General features: G+C 40.4%; 1 protein-coding gene across 9 annotated transcripts in view; it reads left to right on the plus strand.

Moving 5' to 3' along the window:
* Positions 1-22,403, plus strand: part of Dclk1 (doublecortin like kinase 1) — a 280,821-nt gene that overhangs the window by 214,038 nt on the left and 44,380 nt on the right. For 4 of the 9 annotated variants that reach the window (XM_060378336.1, XM_060378335.1, XM_021637553.2 and 1 more), the window contains 4 exons: positions 11,638-11,770; positions 14,165-14,273; positions 20,787-20,844; positions 21,267-21,386. In XM_060378336.1, coding sequence (XP_060234319.1) covers positions 11,638-11,770; positions 14,165-14,273; positions 20,787-20,844; positions 21,267-21,386 — 420 coding nt within the window. Of the gene's footprint in view, positions 1-1,031; positions 5,715-11,637; positions 11,771-14,164; positions 14,274-20,786; positions 20,845-21,266; positions 21,387-22,403 lie in introns of those variants that run through there. The other 5 variants (XM_021637555.2, XM_021637554.2, XM_021637558.2 and 2 more) reach the window with 2 other exon arrangements.

The raw sequence follows: 22,403 nt of genomic DNA on the forward strand, positions 1-22,403 counted from the left end.
TATGATCTAATAAGCTGTTTTTCTTCCCTTAAGATCAAGTTTCTAAATTACTTCTTTTGACATTTTAGAATAGTCATATTCGAGACAAGTCTGCATGTCAGATTTTTTTCTTCGTAAACATATTGGAGACATGAACCAAGGAGCCCCCTGTTTATACAAAGCACAACCACTTAGGTGGCTGTCTACAAGCAACTGCCTGGCCTCAGAAGTCAATTTTTAAGGCTCTCTTCCCATCCATAAACCTTTTTGAGGGGTCCCCTTTCTTAAAACACCAAGAAAAAATGTGTTGTGTTGCGTGGGTTGAATGAAGCTCCCCATTACACCCCCACATCACTGACTTTTGTAGATTAACTGATCCATAGGATGATGTAGGAGTGGGTGGCACAAAACTGGAAAAAAAGCCAGTTGTAGACACTGGGTGTAACTGAGCTGGTTGCTTGGCTACCAACACTGAGATGTAGTAGCAGAGAAAGGCAGGAAGAAGGGGAGATGGGTAAGCGGTTGGGAACTAGAAGGAGAGTTGGGAATGGGATGCGGATGGGCATAACTGAGAAGTCTCCCTGTCACCCAAACATAAAACTGTGAAAGGGCAGCGTGTGTCGGGTTCACGCTGTGGGCAAGTGCCTAATGGAGTTACTGCCCGGCATATCCTGAATGCCAGCTGCTGCACGTGGTAAATTATTTTGTGAGGTAAGCACATTCTTCTACCCAGAATGGGAAGAAAATGCCCATGAAAGAATTGTCCAGACACGGAATAGCATAGGCGGTCTTGGCAGGCAGCAGGGGCCATAACTCAACTGGACTAGAAGGAAGGCAGGAGCTCCTGAGTGCTCTGGAAGGATTTTCGTGCCAACCAAACGAAAGCATCGCTTTGCCTGTGTTGTCTTTTCTCTTATCCAAAGTTGGTGACTTGAGTAGTTCTAGTGATGTTAGAAGCCAAGGGCCTGCCCCCTCCCACGTTGCTCATCAGAGAGCAGCAGGGAACCCGAGAGAGATGAGTAAACGAATCTGTCCTGCCCTTCATCTTTCAGGACCTGTACCGCCCCCTCTCGTCGGATGATTTGGACTCAGTAGGAGACTCAGTGTAAAAGACACAATGGAGCGATGTGTATGGTTTGTGGTGGGATAAAGGTTTCCCGTTTCCTAAGCAAGCGTCTAACAGCAAAATACACAAAAGAGTTTTGCATAGATGATTAAGTCATTCAGAAGCAAGCGTGCACACATTTTCTATTCCTCTTTGAAAAAAAAAAATTTATACTATCTCCTCCATTTGATCTAACGGAGGAGCATTGGAATACAATATTTGTTCCATCGCTGAGGGTTTTATGAGTAAGGCCTGGTTCCAGGTAAATTTCATATATGGATCCAATGTTGAGTACCAGAACCACCCTAATGATTCAGCATTTTAGAGTCATTTCTACAAACGAGTTTTCTTTTAATCAGTATGTAGACATAGAGATACAATTTTTCTTTACTTACAAAGGAAATTCAAATAACGGTAACAGATGTGGTTTTTCTAAAAGGTACACTTTTTAAAAAAAAATCGTATGACTGATTAGTTATTTTATTGCAAGATAAGACAAAAAAAAAAAACCCTCTTCCTGACTTTTCTGCTGATTTTTCTGCTTGAGTATGTCTGAAAGGGAGAGGGGAGCCCTACAGCAGACAGCTCACAAAGACTAACATAAGCAGTCAGACTGCTCTGTTTTTGGTGTCACGTGGATTTTATTTTTCAAGGTTATCTTTTATAAAAATAGTTTCAGCTACACAAAAACACGAAAAACTTGGCATTATTGCTAATTATATAATGCTTCTCTATAACAGCCAACAGTATTTTTTTCAATTATTGGACCTGTACTTTTTTTTTTTTTTTTTTTTCAAAAAATAAACTCAGTTTGAGAATTAAAATTCTCCTAAATGGTGCTTGTACATTGGATCTCCATGTATCCAGCGCTCCATTCTGATCAGCCCTGAATCTTGTTTGGAATATTTTCATATGCAAAACTCCTTTTGTGTCAAACCAAGTGTGTCTATGATTATAACCCACTGTTGAACATTAACCTACTAATTCTTCTCTTCTAGTCCTCTGTTCTCAAAAGTGTAAGTTGGCTTTGCTTTAGCATAAAACAATTATTTTTAAATATAGATGTTAGAAATCAGTATTGTATTTAGACCATACCCGTGACTATTTCTTTTTAACTAGTTCAAACACTAACAATTTAAGACTTACAAAGCATGGATTTTATATTCTCCAGGCTTGACATATCTCAGTTTGGTGACAGATTTAAAATGTATGGTGCCATTTGGAGCCTTTTACTTAAAATTTTGTTCAAATTTTCCTTGAAAATTCAAGATGGAGAGGAACTCCCTTGTCATACAGTTTCAAATGTTATTGATTTATTTCCCTGAGTAGACTGTTCAACTAGCAAATTTTTCCATCTGGTTTATAGTTACCTATGTTAGCATCATGCTTGACAAGTGAATAAAATATTCCAACTGAAGAAGAAAAACAAAACGTCCAGGCAACATACCAGCATTTGAAAATTTAGCCGAGTAATAATTAGTGCCTCATTACTCTGTCTGTTAGAGAGGAGGGCACCCCTTTGGCATGTTATTTGAGAACTGCAGACTGATCTCTCCATCTTGAAAGAACAGAAAATAATCATACCTGTTCCAGACTTCAGATTTTAAAACTGTTTCCAATCGACATGAACAGAGACTCCTGCTGAGATCAAAGGACTGCCTTGTCTTAGCTGAAACAGTAAACATCTGTGAGGATGCCTGTGCTGTCCATTGCAGTGTTATGTCTTTGTAAAATGCATTACTTAATACAGTTAAGCCCATAAAAGATTAGTATGTATTTGACTAACCTGTCAAAAATGCAAAGAAAGCAGTGGGTCAGATAGTCCAGAACAAAAATAAATAAATAAATAAATTTCAGTAATTTCAACTTCCCTGTGTAGTCAATCTTATGGACAACTACTGCACAGAGAAACACAATAAATGCTATTTACTCTGTGTTAAGTAGCAGATATTGCCAGTTGCTATAAAGTCCATGGCTTTGTTTAGATACAGCAGAAAGAGAGCAGACTTGGACTAATCGCCAGTAGGTTTTGTGGCCAACTTTCCATTCAAGTAGTTCCAGAGAGATGCTATTCCATGGCATTTCGTTTTGGAACATATGACTTTTATTAAAGGATTGTTCAAGGGCCATATATCTCATTTACTTTTGAAACTAAAGTCCCTCTGAGATTGAAATAGCATACTCTGAGATCTCTTTCTATGCAGGGAATAATTCTATTATACTAAAGCAAAATTTTTAAACACCCAATCAGGAAACCAGTTCATTGGTAAAAAAACCCAATGGATAATTTACAGTCACTTAAGATGTGACTGCTTTTAGAATTCTTCTTACATCATTAGTCACTGAACTTTTAAGAATGACCTTCTGAGCAGGAGAGGACTCCAGCCAACCAAAGTCACATGCTTTCCTCCTGCTGATAAACCCCTAAACGTAGACTATCCTGTGTTGACCTTTTCAGGATTTTGCGTTTATGTTTGCATTTTTTTAAGACATAGCTAGAGAGAAAGATGTTACAAAGAGTTCCCTGCTTTCAGCATTTTTTAAGCTAAAAACCCAGTGATACACAAAACATGGTGTTCAGCATGAACTCAAAAGCCATGTGGAGTGGTCGTTGTCTTGATCCATCATTTTGGCAGCAGGTCTGTACTGTTATAGGTGTCTAAACTAGAAGTTTGAGGTTCACCCATCTATACACATACCTGCATGCATATATGAGGTCACCTTAACATTTCAAAATCAGCTCCCATTTTCTGCAAACGTCTGGTCAACTCTGGCATGCTGCCAGGGCTTTCTATGCTAAGTAGCAAAGGTACTTAGCTATCCTCTACTTCGCATCCACACCTGACTGTGGTTTTATTTCTGTTTAAAAACCCTGGTGTCTAAAAGCTTTGTTTTTAAAGAATAGATGTGAACAAAAATGCATAAGAATAACCCTAAAATATAAATCCATATATTTTACCTGCTGAACTGCCAAGTTTATTTGTTTTTTTTTTTTTTTTTTTTTTTTTTTTTATGGTGGCCATGTATCTATACAGGTGTTTAGGTGGGTTTTTTTTTTTTGCATTTGCAGGATTCAGTGTATATGTGGGTGTGCCTACATAAATATGTATGTATATAGAACATGAAGAGTAAAGGGTGATATTTGTGGTATGGCCTTAAAAGTTACCGGCTCCTATAGAATTGTATGTAAAGCTCTATGTCATAAAGTCATGATGTACATACTAGTTGGCACATATTTAAGCTCAAAATCAATTTGCTAAGTCAGCATGGTGAAGCAGTTCCAAACCTTCACATGTACCTTCACATGCATTGATTTATCCAGTATTAACTGAAATCCAGACAAACAGAGAAACTGAAATCCAAGCAAATCCAGTCTTACACTGATTCTTAAATGTATATACTCATTGATGTTTCTATTGTAAATCCTTGATGTTCAGTCAGTAAGCTGATTGAATGCAATGACATCTTCCCATTGTGTGTGTATTGATGACTACAGTAATTATCAATCAATATTTACTAAACAGATTAGACTGCTGGGTAGTTGTGTGTTGTGCTGAAATAAAAGTAGGACAGGTCAAAGTAAGCTTGACTTGAAGTTTAGTTACAAAGCCAGGTAACATGTAAGGCCATCCTGTGTGTTCTTTTCATGCTTATAAACTGTTAAACTACTTTGAAGATACTCGCTGTGTGTATGTATGTCTACATGAGTGTACATGCACTTGAAAATGATTATTGACTGAAGTTTACTGTCTGTGTACCTTTGCTCATTTGTACCTATCTGCATTAGCCTTGCCAGTGCCTCTAATTGTGCATGTTAGTGACAGCAGTGTTTGATTGAACGAACCCACAGAGAAACAGTGAGGAGATACGTTAAGTTAATTATAATAATCGCCGATACAGCGTGTTAAACTGTCAGCTGAAAAATATCTCTAATTTTGTGCCTGCAACATGTGTAGGAAAAACTGGAAAATCTAAGGCCCTCACTATATTTTTAAGAGTGCATGACATACGGTGTCTTTAAAATGTGATAAAAGGTGATGGACAAATTCTGAGGTGGTGAAGCATGGGACACTAGGTGTTTGTATTATATATGGCCACACAATGTTTTTGAAGCCAGGGTAGTAGATAGTGGAAGGTTAATAGGCAAAGAATATGGAAGTTAATTTTACTGTGGTGTGCTTTTGAGGTGCTTTTACTCATTGTCAGACAAGGAACTTATTTCCCTTTCTTTTTTCCCCTGAGGACTCTTTGAAACACTACGAGCGTTATAAAGTGGTATTATTTTTTCTTATAAAGGTTGCATACCCTTTGCAGTTGGAGTTGCTTGGATGTATAGTCTTTTCTTTTTTGGGGGGGCGGGGAGGAACGCATTTGTTATTAAAATGGTTTAAGCAGCAGTATATTGGGAAATACATCAATGGAGGCAATTCACACACATGTGTAGAGATGAGAACTGATGAAATGTTTTCTTGAACTACCCAGGTTGGAAAGTTTTCATGCCTTTGTGCTGTAGTTTCCTTGTAAAATGCTGTACCTTGTGTTTCACATGCAACCATGTTACTCTTCCCTGAACTTGACTTTGTGACATTTAGCAGCTTAGCCAAACCATGTAATAAACAGGAAAAACTGCTTACGTTGTTCAGTGAGTTTCTTTGGGAAACAGAAATAACCGTGGGGCGAGGCTTGCCTTTGTCGCCTTGGACACAGCCTTCTTGTAGCTGAGTACACCAGCAGGTGATACTAGACAGCTACAGAATAGCACACACAAAGTATAAGGTATCGACCGGTAAAACAAAGTAAGATTATCCAATGGGAAATGATGTTTCAGATGGCTTTGTTGCATGGCAATATGCCTTCCTCTCAGGGATGCCATAAGGATGAATTTGTCAGACAAATTGGCAACTTGCTGGAAAAAAAATTAAAATCCATTTAAAAAAAACATTCATACTAGCTGTCTCCTGGGATTAATGGCTTTTTTCCCTATGGTCATAGAATTTTCAGTGCGAAGATGTATATGAGTAAATGTGGGAATGTATATAGGCTACTTGTTTTTTAAAATACTGAACAAACTTACTCAATAAATTACAATTAAATAATGATAATACCTTTTGATACCTCAACTTTATCTTACGAAAAATAATCCATTTCATTCTTAGTAGTACAGTTTAGAAAATTCTGCTCTTTAAGTTACAAGAAATACTTTACAGTAAATGTATAGAAGATCATATTACAGTTTTAAATCTAACATTTTTACCAGATTCTGTTAACCTTAATATTAAATTGGCTGCAATTTTCACTGTTTCTTGTTTCCATGATAAATTCAATCAATATCCATAAATATAATGGTACAACTAGAGGGAATTTTCCAAAATTATGCAATTTCAAAGGACTTCCAGACTTTCTTTGTGTAACAGAGATTAAATTTAAATGAAGTAGGTACCTGGGAGAGTAGCAAGCTCTCCTAATTAAAGACTGAAAACTCTACTTTAGGAGTAACTTTCTAAGGGAATGGCGTTAATCCTTGGAGTACAAAAGATGGTTTCCTTAACTCCTTCCAAGCTATGAGTTTGTGAGGAGTAGCTCTTGGGTGGAGGCATTTAGCTATTCGTGGGCTCTGGGCTTGTGGTTCCCATGGCAGGTGGAGAGATCCTTGTCTGGCTCTGAAGCAGAGTCAAGAAGACCTCCTGGTCATCAGAGGTTGAACTGCAAACAAATTCTTTCATTTCTGAAGCCTTAGCTGCCATGGCCTCTCAAGCAAATATATAATCTAAGATCTTCATTTTCAAGTGTTGCTTCTATCAAAAACAAAATTCCCTGATAGTTTTTCAGTCTTTTAAACAATTTGACTAAATCTTTATGAATTTTTAAAGATTCAAATATTTATTCTTGCTTATTAATTTGATTATGTATTTCATAGAGTTTGTTCAGGCTAACCCCCCACACACACACACAATATCAAAACTGTAGACAGAGTCTGTCTTGTTTCAAAAAACTGGGCTTCTGTTAGTTGTTGCAGATTGGCATCAACAGCTTCTGTTCTTTAACCACTTGAAGAGTAAATAAATGTATGACTTTTCTATATCACATGAACTCTTATTAGTCTCCAGTGCTCCACACAAACATTATTTTAATGTTTCTAAATTGGGTTGTCTTCAAATTCTCTGTAGACCTATTGCCAAGATTACTCAGACAGTAGTTAGTCTATGAAGCATTTAGTTCTTATTCTTCCTTTGTAAAGTTAATTCAGAAATCAAACAGGAGAGAGAACTCAGCTTCTTGATTCTATTTAGGCCTTTTCACATCAACAAATCCTAAGTGTATGTCAAGGCAGACTATGGAGACAGTACCATTATCCAGCCAAAGCTTGGTTGTGTGATAGATTTGTCTACACTGCTTGAGTCAATTGTATCAGTTGGATATTTTCCAAATCTTGATGCATTGTGGACCCAGGCTGAGTGACAACATTCATACAAATGGCATGAGTAACTCATAACATTTAAAAGTGAACTGTTTCTTTGACTGCATAGTCGTCAGATACATCTTGGTAAAATGTGGTTAGAGCTGTTAGCTCAGCTTTCTCACTTACTTCAAAAAGTTTGCAACGTCTGTCCCCATCTGTTATGTGATCCCAGGCTAAATCACTATGCTTGGAGTGTGTTCTTACTTTTCAGGGCAGTGCTTTTATGAAGGTGTTCCGTAAAAGCCTCCAGGTGTCAGCAACCTGCCCGAATGGTTCCCATTAAATCTGCTGGGAGGTGATGACATCTCAAATGTCACAGCGCCTCTCCTGAGCAGCTAATTGCGTTAAATTCGAAAATAACCACGTGTTTGGTTCTGTAGGCCCAGCTGCCTCCAAATTAGCAAACTAACTGCAATCAACCTAAAAATTCTCACCAGCATAGACATTCTACAGTGATTTGTCTGCTTGCAATAAAAGTAGGTAGGACAACTTAGTTTAGAGGCAGTGGGTCTCGTTGGTGTCTGTCAGTATGAACGACTGGCTGATCTCATTAGGTCAGTTCTAAAGAGCTCATTGTGTGTTCTCATTATTGTTTTCAAGCTAGACATGCAAATAAGAATTAAAATATTCCAAGAGAGACTAAGTGTCTAAGTATACCTAGGCAGGTTAGTAACAATTAACACAGAGAGCCATGCCAATTGCTGGGGTGGAGGAAGGGGGAAAAAGGAGAGGGTAGTAGATGCCGTTACAAAATTGGACTCCAAAAGTTAACAGTATAAAAGAAAATGAATATAAAATAAACAAAACCCATTAAGGATGTTATTTAACATAAAGATAGTCTCACTGTTTGGTCCAAAAGAACAACCTCTCAAATAGGAAAATGGGTTAACCTGTGAGGCTGGTCAAACGTTAAAACATGGCACCACATAGAAGCCAGTATGATCTTGAAGAGAATTAATTCTCTCTTCAGGAGAAAGAAGACTCGGTGCTGATCAGAACACACTCAGACAGTTGCTTTTAGTTTTGAGTAGCAAGTTTAAAGAAAAGGATTGACAGCTCTGTCATATCTCCAGGAGTGGGGGAGAACCATATCTCTTTGTCACATGATGAACAAGAAAATATGGGAATGTGCAAATTGAGAAAGTAGAGCCAAAATGAGTCTTATTTGTTTCCCAAAATCCAAAGTTGTGTCTTGTAGAAATGGATTCCACTTGTACTGGTAAACTATAGAGATGGACAATAAGAATGATGAATGGAAAATGTCCACAGAAATGATTTCAACCCAAGGAAATGACCTTTGCTCCTGTGCCTCACTAACAATTAAGATACTGCTTAGAGAAGTAATATGAATAGTCTTGGCTGCATTTGGACATAGGTTACTTGACCACCTTTCTGTGGTGGAGAGATTGATATCTGGATGGAAATGGGGTGGAAGAGGTAGCATTTAAAGTCCATTTCTACTCCTAAAGTTCTTTGAGTCCATGAGGAGCTATCGCCTCTGAAAAGTGTGTAGTGTTCAGTATCTTACTTCTTTGGGAAAAGAAGAGAAGATAATGCCCTTAGGAGGTCAATAGATTTATTTTACCATACTTAAGCGTAATGAAGAAAACTAGAGCTCTCCATTTTCAGAGTAGCCTATTTATAGATAAATAAGCTTTTCTCTTAATCCATCAGTCATCTACCAGTCTCCAACAACAAGGAATCTGAAATGGTATGGGTTACATTTTCAAAAATACAAACTTAAGAGTTGAAAAAAGCCAAAGCAATTTTAGATATCAGTTTACTTGCATTAAGACTATACTCTTAAAAGGTGCAAAAGAAGCTGAGCTTAGAAACCTTGCAGGGGGGCTTTTATTTATGTGGTAAAACAAACATGACTGGCACCATGGCAGGTGCTCACGGCAGCAGACATTTGCTGCTCTGTTGAAAACGCGCTTCACTAGTCTCTAAGATAGTTCACTGAAAAACACACATCAAGATTATAGAATGTTACATTTTTAAGCGATGTCACCACGTGCTCAGGGTCAGAGTTCTATGCCGAACACCAGATGTTCTTATCAATAGAAGCAGCTTTGTGCACTAGGTGTATAAACTATGGGCATCTTTGCAGACACGCAATTGTCTGCCAACTTGGGTGCCTGATGAAAGAATGTCTTTGGATTGTAAAACACAGAATACAACACTCAAGGTAGCACCCCCCACCTTCAAACCATGCCATGTATCCACACCATTTGCAATGCCAAGAAAAAAAAAAACAAAACAAACCCAAGGGCTAGAAAGCCCTGAAGAGAAGTGCTCTCTAGCTTGTCATTTTATTTAGTGAGTTTCTGCCTAGATCACCATTGCATTTTGAATGATGCAAAGAATCTGGCTGTTAAGGAAAGCACACACCTTCCCCACCAGTGTGGTCAAATTAATGTTTATTTTCTCCAGTCAGCAATATCATACATCTGTCTTGTCTCAGCCTTCCGTGCAGATATGTAAGCATAAAACTTTCACAAACAGGAATTCTTGAGAGTCAGTAGAATGTGGCTTTGAAGCTGATATGTTTACAATGCCTTCAACATGGTAGGTTGTGATTTTGCACTTTCATAATAATAAATAATAAATAAATGGAAAAGAAAATGGGAAAACAGTGCAAGTCACCAAGCTTATTGGAGGAAGTTTTTTTTTTTTTTTTGTGATTCAGGGAAGTACGTGGCCCATTGTGCAAACTATGTAACATTCGGAGGGTGTACAACAGTAATACCAAAACATCTAGAACATATTCTAAGGAAGTAGAGGTATCATTATTAGTTTAATTGTCATTCTAACCTTGTCAACTGTCAACATTAATGGGCTCATCAATGGGATATATCTATCTTTGTCCCTTTGTCACTCAGGAAATGTTCTATGGTGCTTACTTCAGATGGCCCTGGAGTGTTTCATGGTTTACCCCCAACCATATAACTCTGTTTTATGAAGAAGAAGGTATTTGGGTTTTCTGTACAGGAGGCTGTTGGGTATGAGCCGCATACAACTTCTCTGCCCTCTTTGTGCTCAGTTATAGCTGGATGGAATGGGGTGGAGGTTGAATGGGAGACGGGGAAGCAGAAGAAATGTAGGTCAAGTTTGCTTCTCGTCACCACTTCGTGATCAATGCAACTACAGCCGCTCTCCCTTCTCTCTGCTCCACAGACAGCCAGCACCATGAGCCAATGCCGCCCCCTCACCGCCTCCTGCTCCTATCAGGCCAACCAAGTGGATAAACCCAGGGGAACAGAAGGACGATCTTTTAGGATGAGCTGTGATCACTATTTAGAAATAGCATAACTGTGTACAAAATGTTTTCTCAAGAAGTAGGGGCAGAGACGGAAGCATCCATTGTTAAATACTGTTCCCAGCCAGTTCCAGTATTGAATATTGAATATTTTCTCTCTAATGCAGTCATACCCTGTTTGCTCTCATGGATCTTTAGTCAAAATCCATCTGGACTGCAGGAGGCTCTCTTGACCTAGGTTTTAATTCTTGCCTTTCCCTCAGACATATTATGTAACAGGCCAAGCGGGCCTTGTGTTTTCTGCGTATCTTTTTCTCAAAGTGAGAGTAGAAAATCCACTCTTCTACTTTTCTCTTAAAATTTTGCTAAAGCTAAGCTGTTTGCTTTTGGTTTTATTTTTTTTTATTTTTTTTTTTAGAATATTCATAGCTAACTTAAGAGACATTTTTTCTTGTTGTAAAAATTTTAAATAAAGTAGATAAGGCCAGAATGGCATCACATTTGAGACTCTCAGTGCAGACTAGACATGGAAGTGAGATGCCTAAAATCTGGCAAACTGGAGCTCAAGGATGCTAATTTTGGGAAAATAAGTCATGGGTGCTCAGGTTTACAATGATTAGCCTCTCCTAGTCAACACAACTTCTTACTGGCTAATAGGGAGGGCGGGATTCATGGCCCTCTTAGGATATTCTTAAGACCTCCTATTCCGAGTTTGAATACCAGTTCCTCCCTGGGAGGGGCAACACTAGCGCCTGAGATTCCGGGCTGGGTGTGGTGTGTGGAGGCTCCATTGTTCTGATCCAGGTTTTTTATTCTGTTTCTGTTCCCTTACAGATCTCTCAGCATGGAGGCTCCTCTACCTCACTCTCCTCCACAAAAGTCTGCAGCTCAATGGATGAGAACGATGGCCCAGGGGAAGGTGATGAGCTTGGGAGAAGGCACAGCTTGCAGAGGGAATGGAGGAGGGGTTAGCTAAATTTACTTTGAAAACTATAACTTCTGATACACAATGAGTAGTCAAACCCCAGCAGCTTCTCTGCATGCGGTGGGGCTGGGGAGTATCACTGGACACAAGAGTGGGTGACTCCCATGGGTATTAGCACTCCACTGGGAAGGAGGGTTTGGCCTAATTGAGTCCTTTCACATCCCCTGTGGGTATGCAGTGCCTAAGAAAACCAGCCATTGTCTGCCTTTGTGCTCCCAGGCCCTACTCCCTTTCCTTAAGTGAAAAGATAACCTTGTCTTGAATGTGAGCACCCAGAGGTGGGCTCCAACTTAAGGGAGTTCAATCCATCAGACTATAGCTTTACAGAAAGAAGCCATTGCTGGCAACTGCAAAGAAATACTGCTTGCCCCTTAAAGTAATCTGCATTAGAATTTCTTCATGACATAAGGAAATGACCTGGATTGACTGTTGGCTAACTCACTGTTTGGTTTCCAAGGAGCCTCCTCAGTTCTCCATATCTTAGTTCCCTTTTTGTTATAGAAATGAAGATTATTAACTGTCATTATTTCCACCCCTGGGGTTGTAATTGGGCTCAAATCTGCTGGGGGAAACCATTGGAAAAGTAAGAGTGTATAAGGATTAAGTCACTGTTGGAATAAGTTCCTCTTGCTTCAAATTATATGACTTGATATTGTCCCAAAGATACACTCTCTGAAGGACTCTCTTACATTAAGAAAGACATGTGACTCCTATGTGAGTTGTTTGCTTCCTACCATGGTAGTGTCAGACATTTCTGCATTTGTCCAAGTTTGTAGTTCAGCCATCTAAGCATCTCCTTTACTCCGCTGTACCGCATTCACTCAGTGAAATTTAATGATCCTTGACTAACCCTAGGCTGAGTCTAGAGTAGAAAAAAATCCCAGATGCTGTGCCTTGGATAGGTGTCCCAGCGAATGTTTCCACTGGAAGAGAGGACAGATGACCTCCCTCTATTCCCCATCTGTAGGATCCCAAATATCCCAAAGGCCACAGACAACTACTTTATTATAATGTACAAGAGACCTTGTCATTTGGGAGGTGATTTGTAATTTCAGATAACCCACGCCCTCTTCTTGGAGAAGATGAAAATCCCCACAGTGAGTCTTTCAAACACAAGTGAAATTAGGACTCTTTCCTGGATGGGCTAAGGGAGTGGGCATTGGCCCACAGCCCTCACTTTATTCTGGGCACAGCCAAGGAAGCTCCCCGTGATCCAGAAGGGAAATGCCATCTAAAATGTGGAGGCTGTGAAGCTGTATGTGGGCATAGTAGAGGCAGTTGTCCTGCACTGTGACTATACTTTCTAGAAAAGCCAACCCAGATAGCACATTCTGAGCAAGATGAAGCCAACCCAAAGGACCGCAGATAAATTTCCATTCATTCTCCCCCCGTGTCACATCTGAAACATGAACTACAAAACATACCAGAAACCCCTTTCACACTCAGATTTATTTTGAGGGGGAAAACTCAGTTCATGAAGACGTGCTAGGGGAAGAACACAGGTAGGAAGCTCACTAGGTTTTTATCCCATTCTGTAGGTTGCCTGGGGGAGAGCTGGCATTTATAGCTTTAAAGTGTGTGTGTTTTACAGCCCAGCTTTAAAAGGCTTTTTATTCCCTTGACATGTTAAAAGTGATGCGTCATATTTATGTGACCCAAGCAGGGCCTATTTAATTTTATAGCCTTGGATATTTAAAGCATTATTAGGCATTTGTAAAATATTTCAAAATACATTTTCAGAGGAATAATATGTTATGCTATTACAAAAACAGATCTGCCCGCAGACGTACTAGATATCGGGGTTTAAACTCGACATCTGCCATGCAGGTTGCTTTGGTGAGAACATTTGTCTAAAATCTGCTCACTGATATTAGGGAGGGGTGGTGAGCAACCCAGTACATGAGGAATGTTGCGGAGGTTTCCGTTTCAGGACAGAGTCAAGTTCAGTGTCTCAACAGAAGGGCCTTTCCATGCTTGTACAATGTCAAACTGCCCAGGGCCTCTCCACAAATGCCTTTTCTTCTGGCCTGTACACAGAACGTCATTTCTTTGAGCACAATGGGTATTTGGTGAGGGCTATTGATCAAATTAGCATGTTGTTCAAATGCAGCATTTCCTCCTCTGAATCCTGCTGAAGCAAAAACATAAGTTGCAGTGATATGAGTCCAGGTGGACCCAATACGTTTTCTTTTAATTTATCGTTTGCCTCGCTAAAAAAAAAAAAAAAAAATGTCAAGTCTCTACAAGCCTTGGGGGTGGAGGGCTGCCTGCCGTACTTCAGTTCCAGTCTGTGAGATGATGGTTTAGAAATGTATCTTAAATACAACATCTGTGGCCCCTTCTCCATCAATAAAAACACACTCATAATTCTTTCAGAAGAGTCTGAGGAAGGCTTCCAGATTCCTGCCACAATAACAGAAAGATACAAAGTTGGGAGAACAATAGGAGATGGAAACTTCGCTGTGGTCAAGGAATGTATAGAAAGGTGAGCAGGGGACTGTTTGTGTGGGAAGTTAAAGGAAACAATTGTCCTTCATGGTTCCCATGGCCCAGTCTCTATTTTCAGACTGAGGCACATATGGATTAAGTTAGTGTCTCAATGCCAGAGACAAAAGAGAAAAAAAAATAATAAATAAAATCCACCTAAAGAGACTTTAAATATTTAACAGTTCCTGCGATAAAGTCTACAATATAAAGACTTTGATTTTTACTTACTATGTTTAAGGAAAATTTCCCAGTTATGTCAGGTAAAGTTTTTATATTATTTTCTTATGAAGTCATTTTGAAGACCTCCTCCTGCACATATCTTCGGTTATGTTCTTTTATAGAGTTTGATCTCTAATATGTATCATCATAAAATGTATATCACAATAAGCCTGAAAGGTTTTAAAACACATGTGTGCTGACTCTACAGTGATGGTATTTGATCTGTGAAAATGTCTTCAGATGGGTAAACCAGAGACCCTGCGGGTTTAGAGTCAAGATCATTTCAAGCTTTCCTCAAACCCACCACGCTCCTACCTCTGCCTTCTGAGTGTCAGGATTACAGGCATGCTCCCATGCCTGCTTTATCCACGGGATCTTAAGGACTGCTTGAGGACAGTAGCTGGTGGCTACCGGGTAAAGAAACGACAACAAATAACAGCGCCAGCCCATTCAGAAGTGACCTCAAACCTCAGCTCCAAGCCAGACTCGGAGTTCTTTCTTGGGCAATTGCTGGCATCTTCTCAGAGCTGTGCTGGAGGCATTTAGCTCATCCTTTGAGGGGATCCCTCTGGGTCTCTAGAGGCTGCCCTGAAAGAAGCATCTAGGTCTACCTGCTCCCTTAGCTGGGCATTGCTCAAATTTGCAGAGCCTGTATAAGTACCTCCGTCCTGTGCCATAACTACTCCTTAGAGAGGACACCTCAGGCCAGGAGACAGATGAGGAAGCCGGATAGAAGAGCCAGGCCTGGGCATCGTCAAGAGCGATGGGTCTGAGCTGCTTTGAACTAGAAGGCTGCCTAGGGTATCAAGCATCCCCAGAATTCTTAATAGAGGCAGCCTCCACTGAGGGTGCCCTGCACCCCAGTACACCTTCTCATTCGAGACAGCAGGACCCCACTAAGCAACCCTTACACAGAGGCTCTCAGATTTCACCTGCTGGGCTAGGAGGTTTCCAGCAGCATAGCAACCTACTGTGCACTTATTCCGAGTGAGGAAGAGTCATGAGAAATCGGTGGCATGAACCTCTCCCCTGCTGATCCTGTCAGTTTACCTTTCTCCTCTCCCTTAGTCTGCAGACCCTAACGTGGCCTTTCAATTGCCTGACTGCCAGACACAGAAAACATCCCATTGTCACCTTGGGCTCGGACTCTGCTGAAACAGGACTAACCACTGTTTACTAGAGTATCTATCTATTCACGGCCCTTGTATCATCATATCCATTGAATTCTAATGATCCAATTGGATCAGTATGGCTGTCCCCGTTTCATAAAAAGATAGACTGAAGAAATCAAATGTCCAAGTCCACTCATCTACTGAACACTTAGATCAGAGTTTTGCTCCCAAACACACGTTTCAGTCTGTCTACTCCACTGCTTCTAAGAAAGGATTCCCCACAAGAGTCTAATAAGGAACGTCCCTATGCCAAAGTCACCTTTCCAATGTATAGTAAGGCAGAAATTAAATCAGGAAAGGCATTGCTAAGGTGATATGTGTGTCCATGTATATATATATATATATATATATATATATATATATATATATATATATAAATATGTGTGTGTGATTACATATATACGTAGATGTGTGTATGTGGTTGTAATTTTATACACACACAAACACACATTATCTTTCCACTAAGTAGAAAGTCTCTTATTTTGGCAGACTGGCATGGCCTTTCTTTGTGGGTTTTCTAATTATTTGCCAGCACTTGTCATCTGCTAAGTTGACCCGGTGATCATTTACCATTTGCTCTAGCTGGTCCTGGACCAGGACGTATCTCAGTCCCAGGCCCCTAGCCTTCTCACAGTAGACAGTTCCTACTTCTCCATTCAGAATTCTTTCTTTCCTTCTTTTTTTTCCTTTCCTTCTTTCTTTCTTTCTGTCTTTCCTCCTCACTGGGCTTGTGTTCATTTTGCATGAGTTCACATCTTGGGCTCACTGCATGAAACCTCAGAGTCTAAATACCAGATTTGCTCTGGAAGTGGCAGCATGCAGCTCCTGCTGAGCAAGGACATATGGCTAGTGCCCTCTCTCCCCAGAGATATTATGAAACATTCTTTTAATATTTTGCAGAGATCCAAGAAAATAAACGCAAGCTAGGAATGTTGTGGATGGCACATGCTGCTTGTGGGTGCGTTCTGCTACATTTTGGGGGATGAATGTGTATCAACAAGGGTAAAGATGTTCCTCCTCTGTAACAACCTGCCATCGCAGGCAATTTTTCAACAGTGAGAACAGTAACAGGGAGACATGGGTCTTTTCTGTAGGCCTTCTAGCATATTATATGCTAACATACCACTGTTTGGGCCATTGAGATTTTTTTTTAATAATTTTATAAATTTGTTGAGAATGTCTTATATTGTTTTCGGCCATATTCATTCTGCTCCCTTTTGTCCTCCCGGACTTGTCCCTCATCCCACACCCATTCAATGTGGTGTCCTCATTTTGTTTTTAAATCCACGGAGTCCCATTAATGGCATCTATTCACTCTCAGGCATGTGGCTATTCCCTGGCTATGTTAGAGCTATCAGAAACCACACCCTCAGAGAAAACTGACTCTCCCTCTCCCATCAGCTATCAGTTTCCAATATCTCCTCAGCCAGAGGTGGGACTTCCTGTCCTCATCACACCCACCCCCCTCTATGCTGGGATTTTTCCTGCTTGAGCTTGTGCAGATCTTGTGAGTACCTTCCACTACTGTGAATTTATGTTTCCTGGTAGTCATTCAACACCTCTGGCTCTTACAATCTTTCCACAATGATCCTTGGGAGGAGGGTATGATATAATATCCCATGTAAGGTTGAGCATTCAAAGTCACTCTCGACACCTTGACCAGTTGTGGGTCTCAGGTACCTTTTGGAACTTCTCAGATGAAGGTTAGACATGCACTAATCTACAAGAATGGTGAAAACTTATTAGGTGTCAATTTATTACTGTCTCATTAGCAGAGTGCTTCCCAAGATAGTCTAGTTCCATGTTTTTGGCCCTGATAGTTGTCAGGTATGGGCTCCACCTTGTAGAGCCACCTCAAGTTTAATCAGAAAACTTGCACTTGGGCTCCAACCTTAGGGTACATTTAATGAAAGCTGACCTTACCAACTGATTTGCCCTAAACAAGGAGAAAGACAGAATTCTCTCATGCTGCTGCCCTTACTGTGGCCTAGAGCTTCCCACAAAAGGTCAAGAATGTACTGCCAGGAACAGACAAGCAAATGGCCTATGTTGGCATCAGCAAGCCAGACAGCCAGAATTATTCTCCATGCCTTAAGTCAAGTTTGCTGTTTCAGTTAAGGTAGGCCTTGGCATTGCTACCCCAGTGGTTTACATTTGGTACTAACACCTGCTCTGGAGCTTGTTTCTAAAGATCAGCTGCTCCTATAAACATATACTTGTGGCAATTAAGGGTTATTATTAAGTCCCTACAGTTCTGTCTCTAAGAAGTCAAGAAAGAATTGTTGCAATATTAAACTTAGTGGCCCTCTGTGGGGTGTGCTGTCTGATGTAAGATACAAGTAATTTTGGTAGACTATTTGCTTGTGTTTTAAAATGTCTTAGCTAGAGAGGTAACATATACTTGTTAATGAGCCTTGAGGCCACGCAGCCCATACTTGCTTTCATCTTACCCTCATCGGTAGGCTTTGAACAGAATGTAAGATCCCGGCCTTCTTAAAGACAACCCTGTCACCAGCTCAGGGATGTCTTCTGGCCTGCAGAGATAAATCCCATCTTTTCAGATTTCACACCAGCCACCGGTATAGAGGACATTGGCATCACTCTTTCAAGAGAATCCCACAGCTGAGAAACTCACTCTTCTCACCAACATGGCTGTGTTTCCATTGTTTTATGGAAAGTGAGATGGGTTGGGTGGGGTGGGGTGGGGTGAGGTGAAGTAGAGACACCTTTGGTCTTTGAGCCTTGCTCAGCTCCATCCTTGCTATCTAGCCCTGAGTGATATAGCTGTAAGTATGGAATCCACAGGTCCAAGCCTAGATACTCTTCCATCAAAAGAAACATTCAAATCCAGAATGGAAACTGTTTGGGTGTTCTGATTGGAGAGCTCCTTTATCTAGGAGCCCTCCAGCTTTTAGTTTGCCTTTGATGAACTATCTTCAAACTTGCAAAGTCTTCAGAAGTCTCTTGAAGTGTCTTTTGAAAGGGCCTTGTGATCTTATTCAACTAAAGCTTCTAAGGAACCGTCTGTATTGTGAGAGGGATGCTGATTCACTCATGTTTGGTGGTGCCTCCTCACTGCCAAATGCCAACTAGCCTGCCTTACCTCTGCCTGAGGTGTGTTCTCTCTGTCTCAACCACAGAGCCTTGTGGATGGTCTGTGGTTTCTGTGTGGACATCTCTCACCCAAATCCTACTCTTTACTGAGGCCTGACTTGTTCCTTCCCCCATCTTGGCACATTGTAGGGAGCAGTAAAGCATATGGCACCCTGAGGCAAAGAGGCTTACCTCGCCCCATCCAAAAACCGAAGTTCTAGCAGAGAAAAAAAAAAGCATCCGAGTCATTACCTTGTGTTTTTACTCCCCATATCTAACCATAGCAATGTAAGGTTTATTGAGCATTTCCAGTGCTGGGGCCTAAAAGTACAGTAATGGAAGCTTTTTTCTTCTTCTTCTTTTTGAAATAGTGTATGTGGATAATTTCTAAAATATCCATAAGACAGATTTCTTAATACGTGGCCTCTTAATTTATCTATAAAAAAATCATTTCTTTGCTCTTAGCATATATGTGGGTATCCCATTAAAGTCATCATATTGAATACTTTAAAATTCCCTTTTCCAGATTTGCCCTTAATCAGACTCATTCCAACCATTACCATTTGGATCCAGATAAGTGACTTTATCTGTAAGAAAGAGGCTGGCCTCTATTGGTACCAGAAACGGAAGCTTGTTGCTTCAGAATCTGTTGTTTGGTATAACCTCCTATGCACTGTGCCCTCTGACAATAGCTGTGCTCTTAGGTTTAGTACTAAAATATCTTGGAAAAACTGGTCCACATTAACACTTATTAACAGGAGACAGCATGAGGGAGCTTTCTCTCCCACACCCATCAGGAGACACCATATGGCCAGGCTATATGGAAAGCTCAGAGTCTGAGAAACATAATTTTAGCCTTGCCATGGGGCTATGGAAAAGAGACTTGACTCTAACCATCCTTTCCATTTCATTCTGTGAGTGAGAGCCACAAAAGGCCTAGAGGGACCCAGGAAACTGCAAAAGAATGCTTTCCTCCTTCTCTATCCTCTTTGAGCTCATCACTCTTGGGTTCTCCACCAACTCATTCTGAGACTCTAACACTGAACTGACATCTACAGAGTGTGTTCTTTTTCTCAGGTGTCTTGAGGGTGACCTTAAGAGCTTTTCAGACAACTGTCATAGCCACTCTAGTGCAGAGAGAATCCCAAGGATCACACTTACATTGCCAACATTTGGGCAGCTGATGCAGGAGGATTGCCAGTTTGAGGCCAGCCTGAGCTATTTAGAAATGTGTGGCAGCAGGGGTCTTCCCAGAGACCCATACTCCAACCAAGTACCAGGCATGGAGATAACCTAGAACTCCTGCGCAGATGTAATCCATGGCAGTTTAATGTCTAAGTGGGTTACATAGTAATGGGAAGAGGGACTGCCTCTGACACAATCTGATAGGTCTGCTCTTTGATCACCTCCCCCTGAGGGGAGAGCAGTCCTACCAGGCCACAGAAGATGACAATGCAGTCACTCCAGATGTGCTCTGATAGACTAAGATCAGAAGGAAGGAGAGGAGGACCTCCCCTATCAGTGGACTTGGGGAGGGGCATGCATGAAGAAGAGGTAGGGAGGGTGGGACAGGGAGGGGAGGAGGGAGGAGCTTATGGGGGGATACAAAGTGAATAAAGTGTAAATAATAATAATAATAATAATAATAATAAAGAAAAAAAAGAAATGTGTGGCAGGAGTGAGGGGAATAATTAAAAGAGTGCCAAAGAGGTCAATTACAGGCATATGCTTTGAAACCCTGCTTGTGACTTCCAAGAGAAGGGACAGTAACTTAGCATGGATTAAACAGCCAAAACGGCTGTGTTTTCTGTGCAAACATGGCTACGTAACTTGAGACCTGTGTATACTAACACATCCATTGTCCCTAGATGGAGTAAGCCCGTGAACATCTACATACTTTTTTGTTCCGAAAGAAAGGAGCCTTTCAGCCTAGAAACACTGAGACCTACAAGCAAGAAATTAACTCCCAACCAAAGGAGTCAATTGTTCCGGAATTAAGTTTTATTTTAAAAACTTTCTTTTTGCAGGTCAACTGCTCGGGAGTATGCCCTGAAAATCATCAAGAAAAGTAAATGTAGAGGCAAAGTGAGTACCAAGTTTACTCTGTGAAGCTGGTGCTCCAAGGGCAGACAAACAGAAAGCAGTTTGTTAACCCAGCACCGCCCGAGAGATGCATTCTGATGGAACAGAATGTCACAAACTTAAGAGGCCATATAAATGGATAAATATTCCTGGAGTAAGCGTAGCGGGGATGATTTGATTTTTATTTTTTTTCCCCTCATCTTTGCTTGCTTTATTTTTTTTTTTATTTTCATCATCTAAGATTCATTCCATCATTTTATGGAAAATTTTAGTTGTCACGATGGGTTGAGTTTAATTATCTTAGAGTCTTCGGAATGCTGCTACATTTTGCCAAAAAGCGTCTCCCCTATATTCAGGTGACTATACTGTCTTGGGTTAGTTCCTTGTACATTTTGTGTCTATTCAAATGATTTTCCCTTGGACAGGAGCACATGATCCAGAATGAGGTGTCGATCTTAAGGAGAGTGAAGCATCCAAACATTGTTCTCCTGATCGAGGAGATGGATGTGCCGACTGAGCTGTATCTTGTAATGGAATTAGTAAAGGTGGGGGTTTCCTTTTCTTTCTTTCTTTCTTTCTTTCTTTCTTTCTTTCTTTCTTTCTTCCTTCCTTCCTTCCTTCCTTCCTTCCTTTCTTTCTTTCTTTCTTTCTTTCTTTCTTTCTTTTAAAGAAAAACTACTTCTGTTGCATATTTGAGGCTGGGGATGACCAAAACATGTCAACGTTACTGAGGTAAAAATGTTAAACTAGTATTCTACCAAAGAGAGGCACTTTTATTTGTTCATTATATATATATATATATATATATATATATATTACAAAATCACTATTTTAATCACCTAGTAAATTATATTGTCTCTAGTTCACAGAATAGAATCTCACCATGGCATGGCTCTTTAAATCAACTCATTCCTGTTGTTCTGCTGGGAGCACTATTAAAAATATGATTAATCCCCCTGTTTTTATTGGCCAGCTCCCTGTATGCTGATTTTGTGGGAATAAGTTAAATTTGGGGATGAGAAATAGAGGCATTTTGTGATGTATGTGGTGCCAGATCTCAGTTTGATTGCCAACTGCACGCTGATCGGATAACTACAGTCAAGCCTTCGTTACACTGAACAGCCTTGGTGAATTCTCTCTGTATATCTAAGATGTCTCAGATAGGGGAGAGAATGTTGTGTATGTGCCACAAAGAACTGCCTCAAAGCCTGAGCCTATGTGACAAGGATAGCACCTGGGTCTTTGCTTTTACATGTCCTGATGCTGTGTAACTGAGGGTAGGGGCTTCAAGTAAACCACAGAGAATATTTCTCCTCCTCCTCCTTCTCCTCCTTCTGTGGCTCAGAAACAAACTTCATACCTGTGTGGCAGCCCCATCTTTGAGAAAAAATAGGAATTAAAGAGAAAAAAAAAACATTGGTTTAGGCTTGTTTGTGGAAGAACTGTGGCTTCCCTGACAGTGAGAGAAGCTTCCAGGGAAGAAATTGCATGGGGGACAGAGATGCCAGCATGCTTTGGGAAACCTGAAACCTGACAACCTGCAGGGCTATGTTTTGTTTTTG

The sequence above is a fragment of the Meriones unguiculatus genome, chromosome 2 (assembly GCF_030254825.1).
Source record: "Meriones unguiculatus strain TT.TT164.6M chromosome 2, Bangor_MerUng_6.1, whole genome shotgun sequence".
Classification (NCBI taxonomy): domain Eukaryota; kingdom Metazoa; phylum Chordata; class Mammalia; order Rodentia; family Muridae; genus Meriones; species Meriones unguiculatus.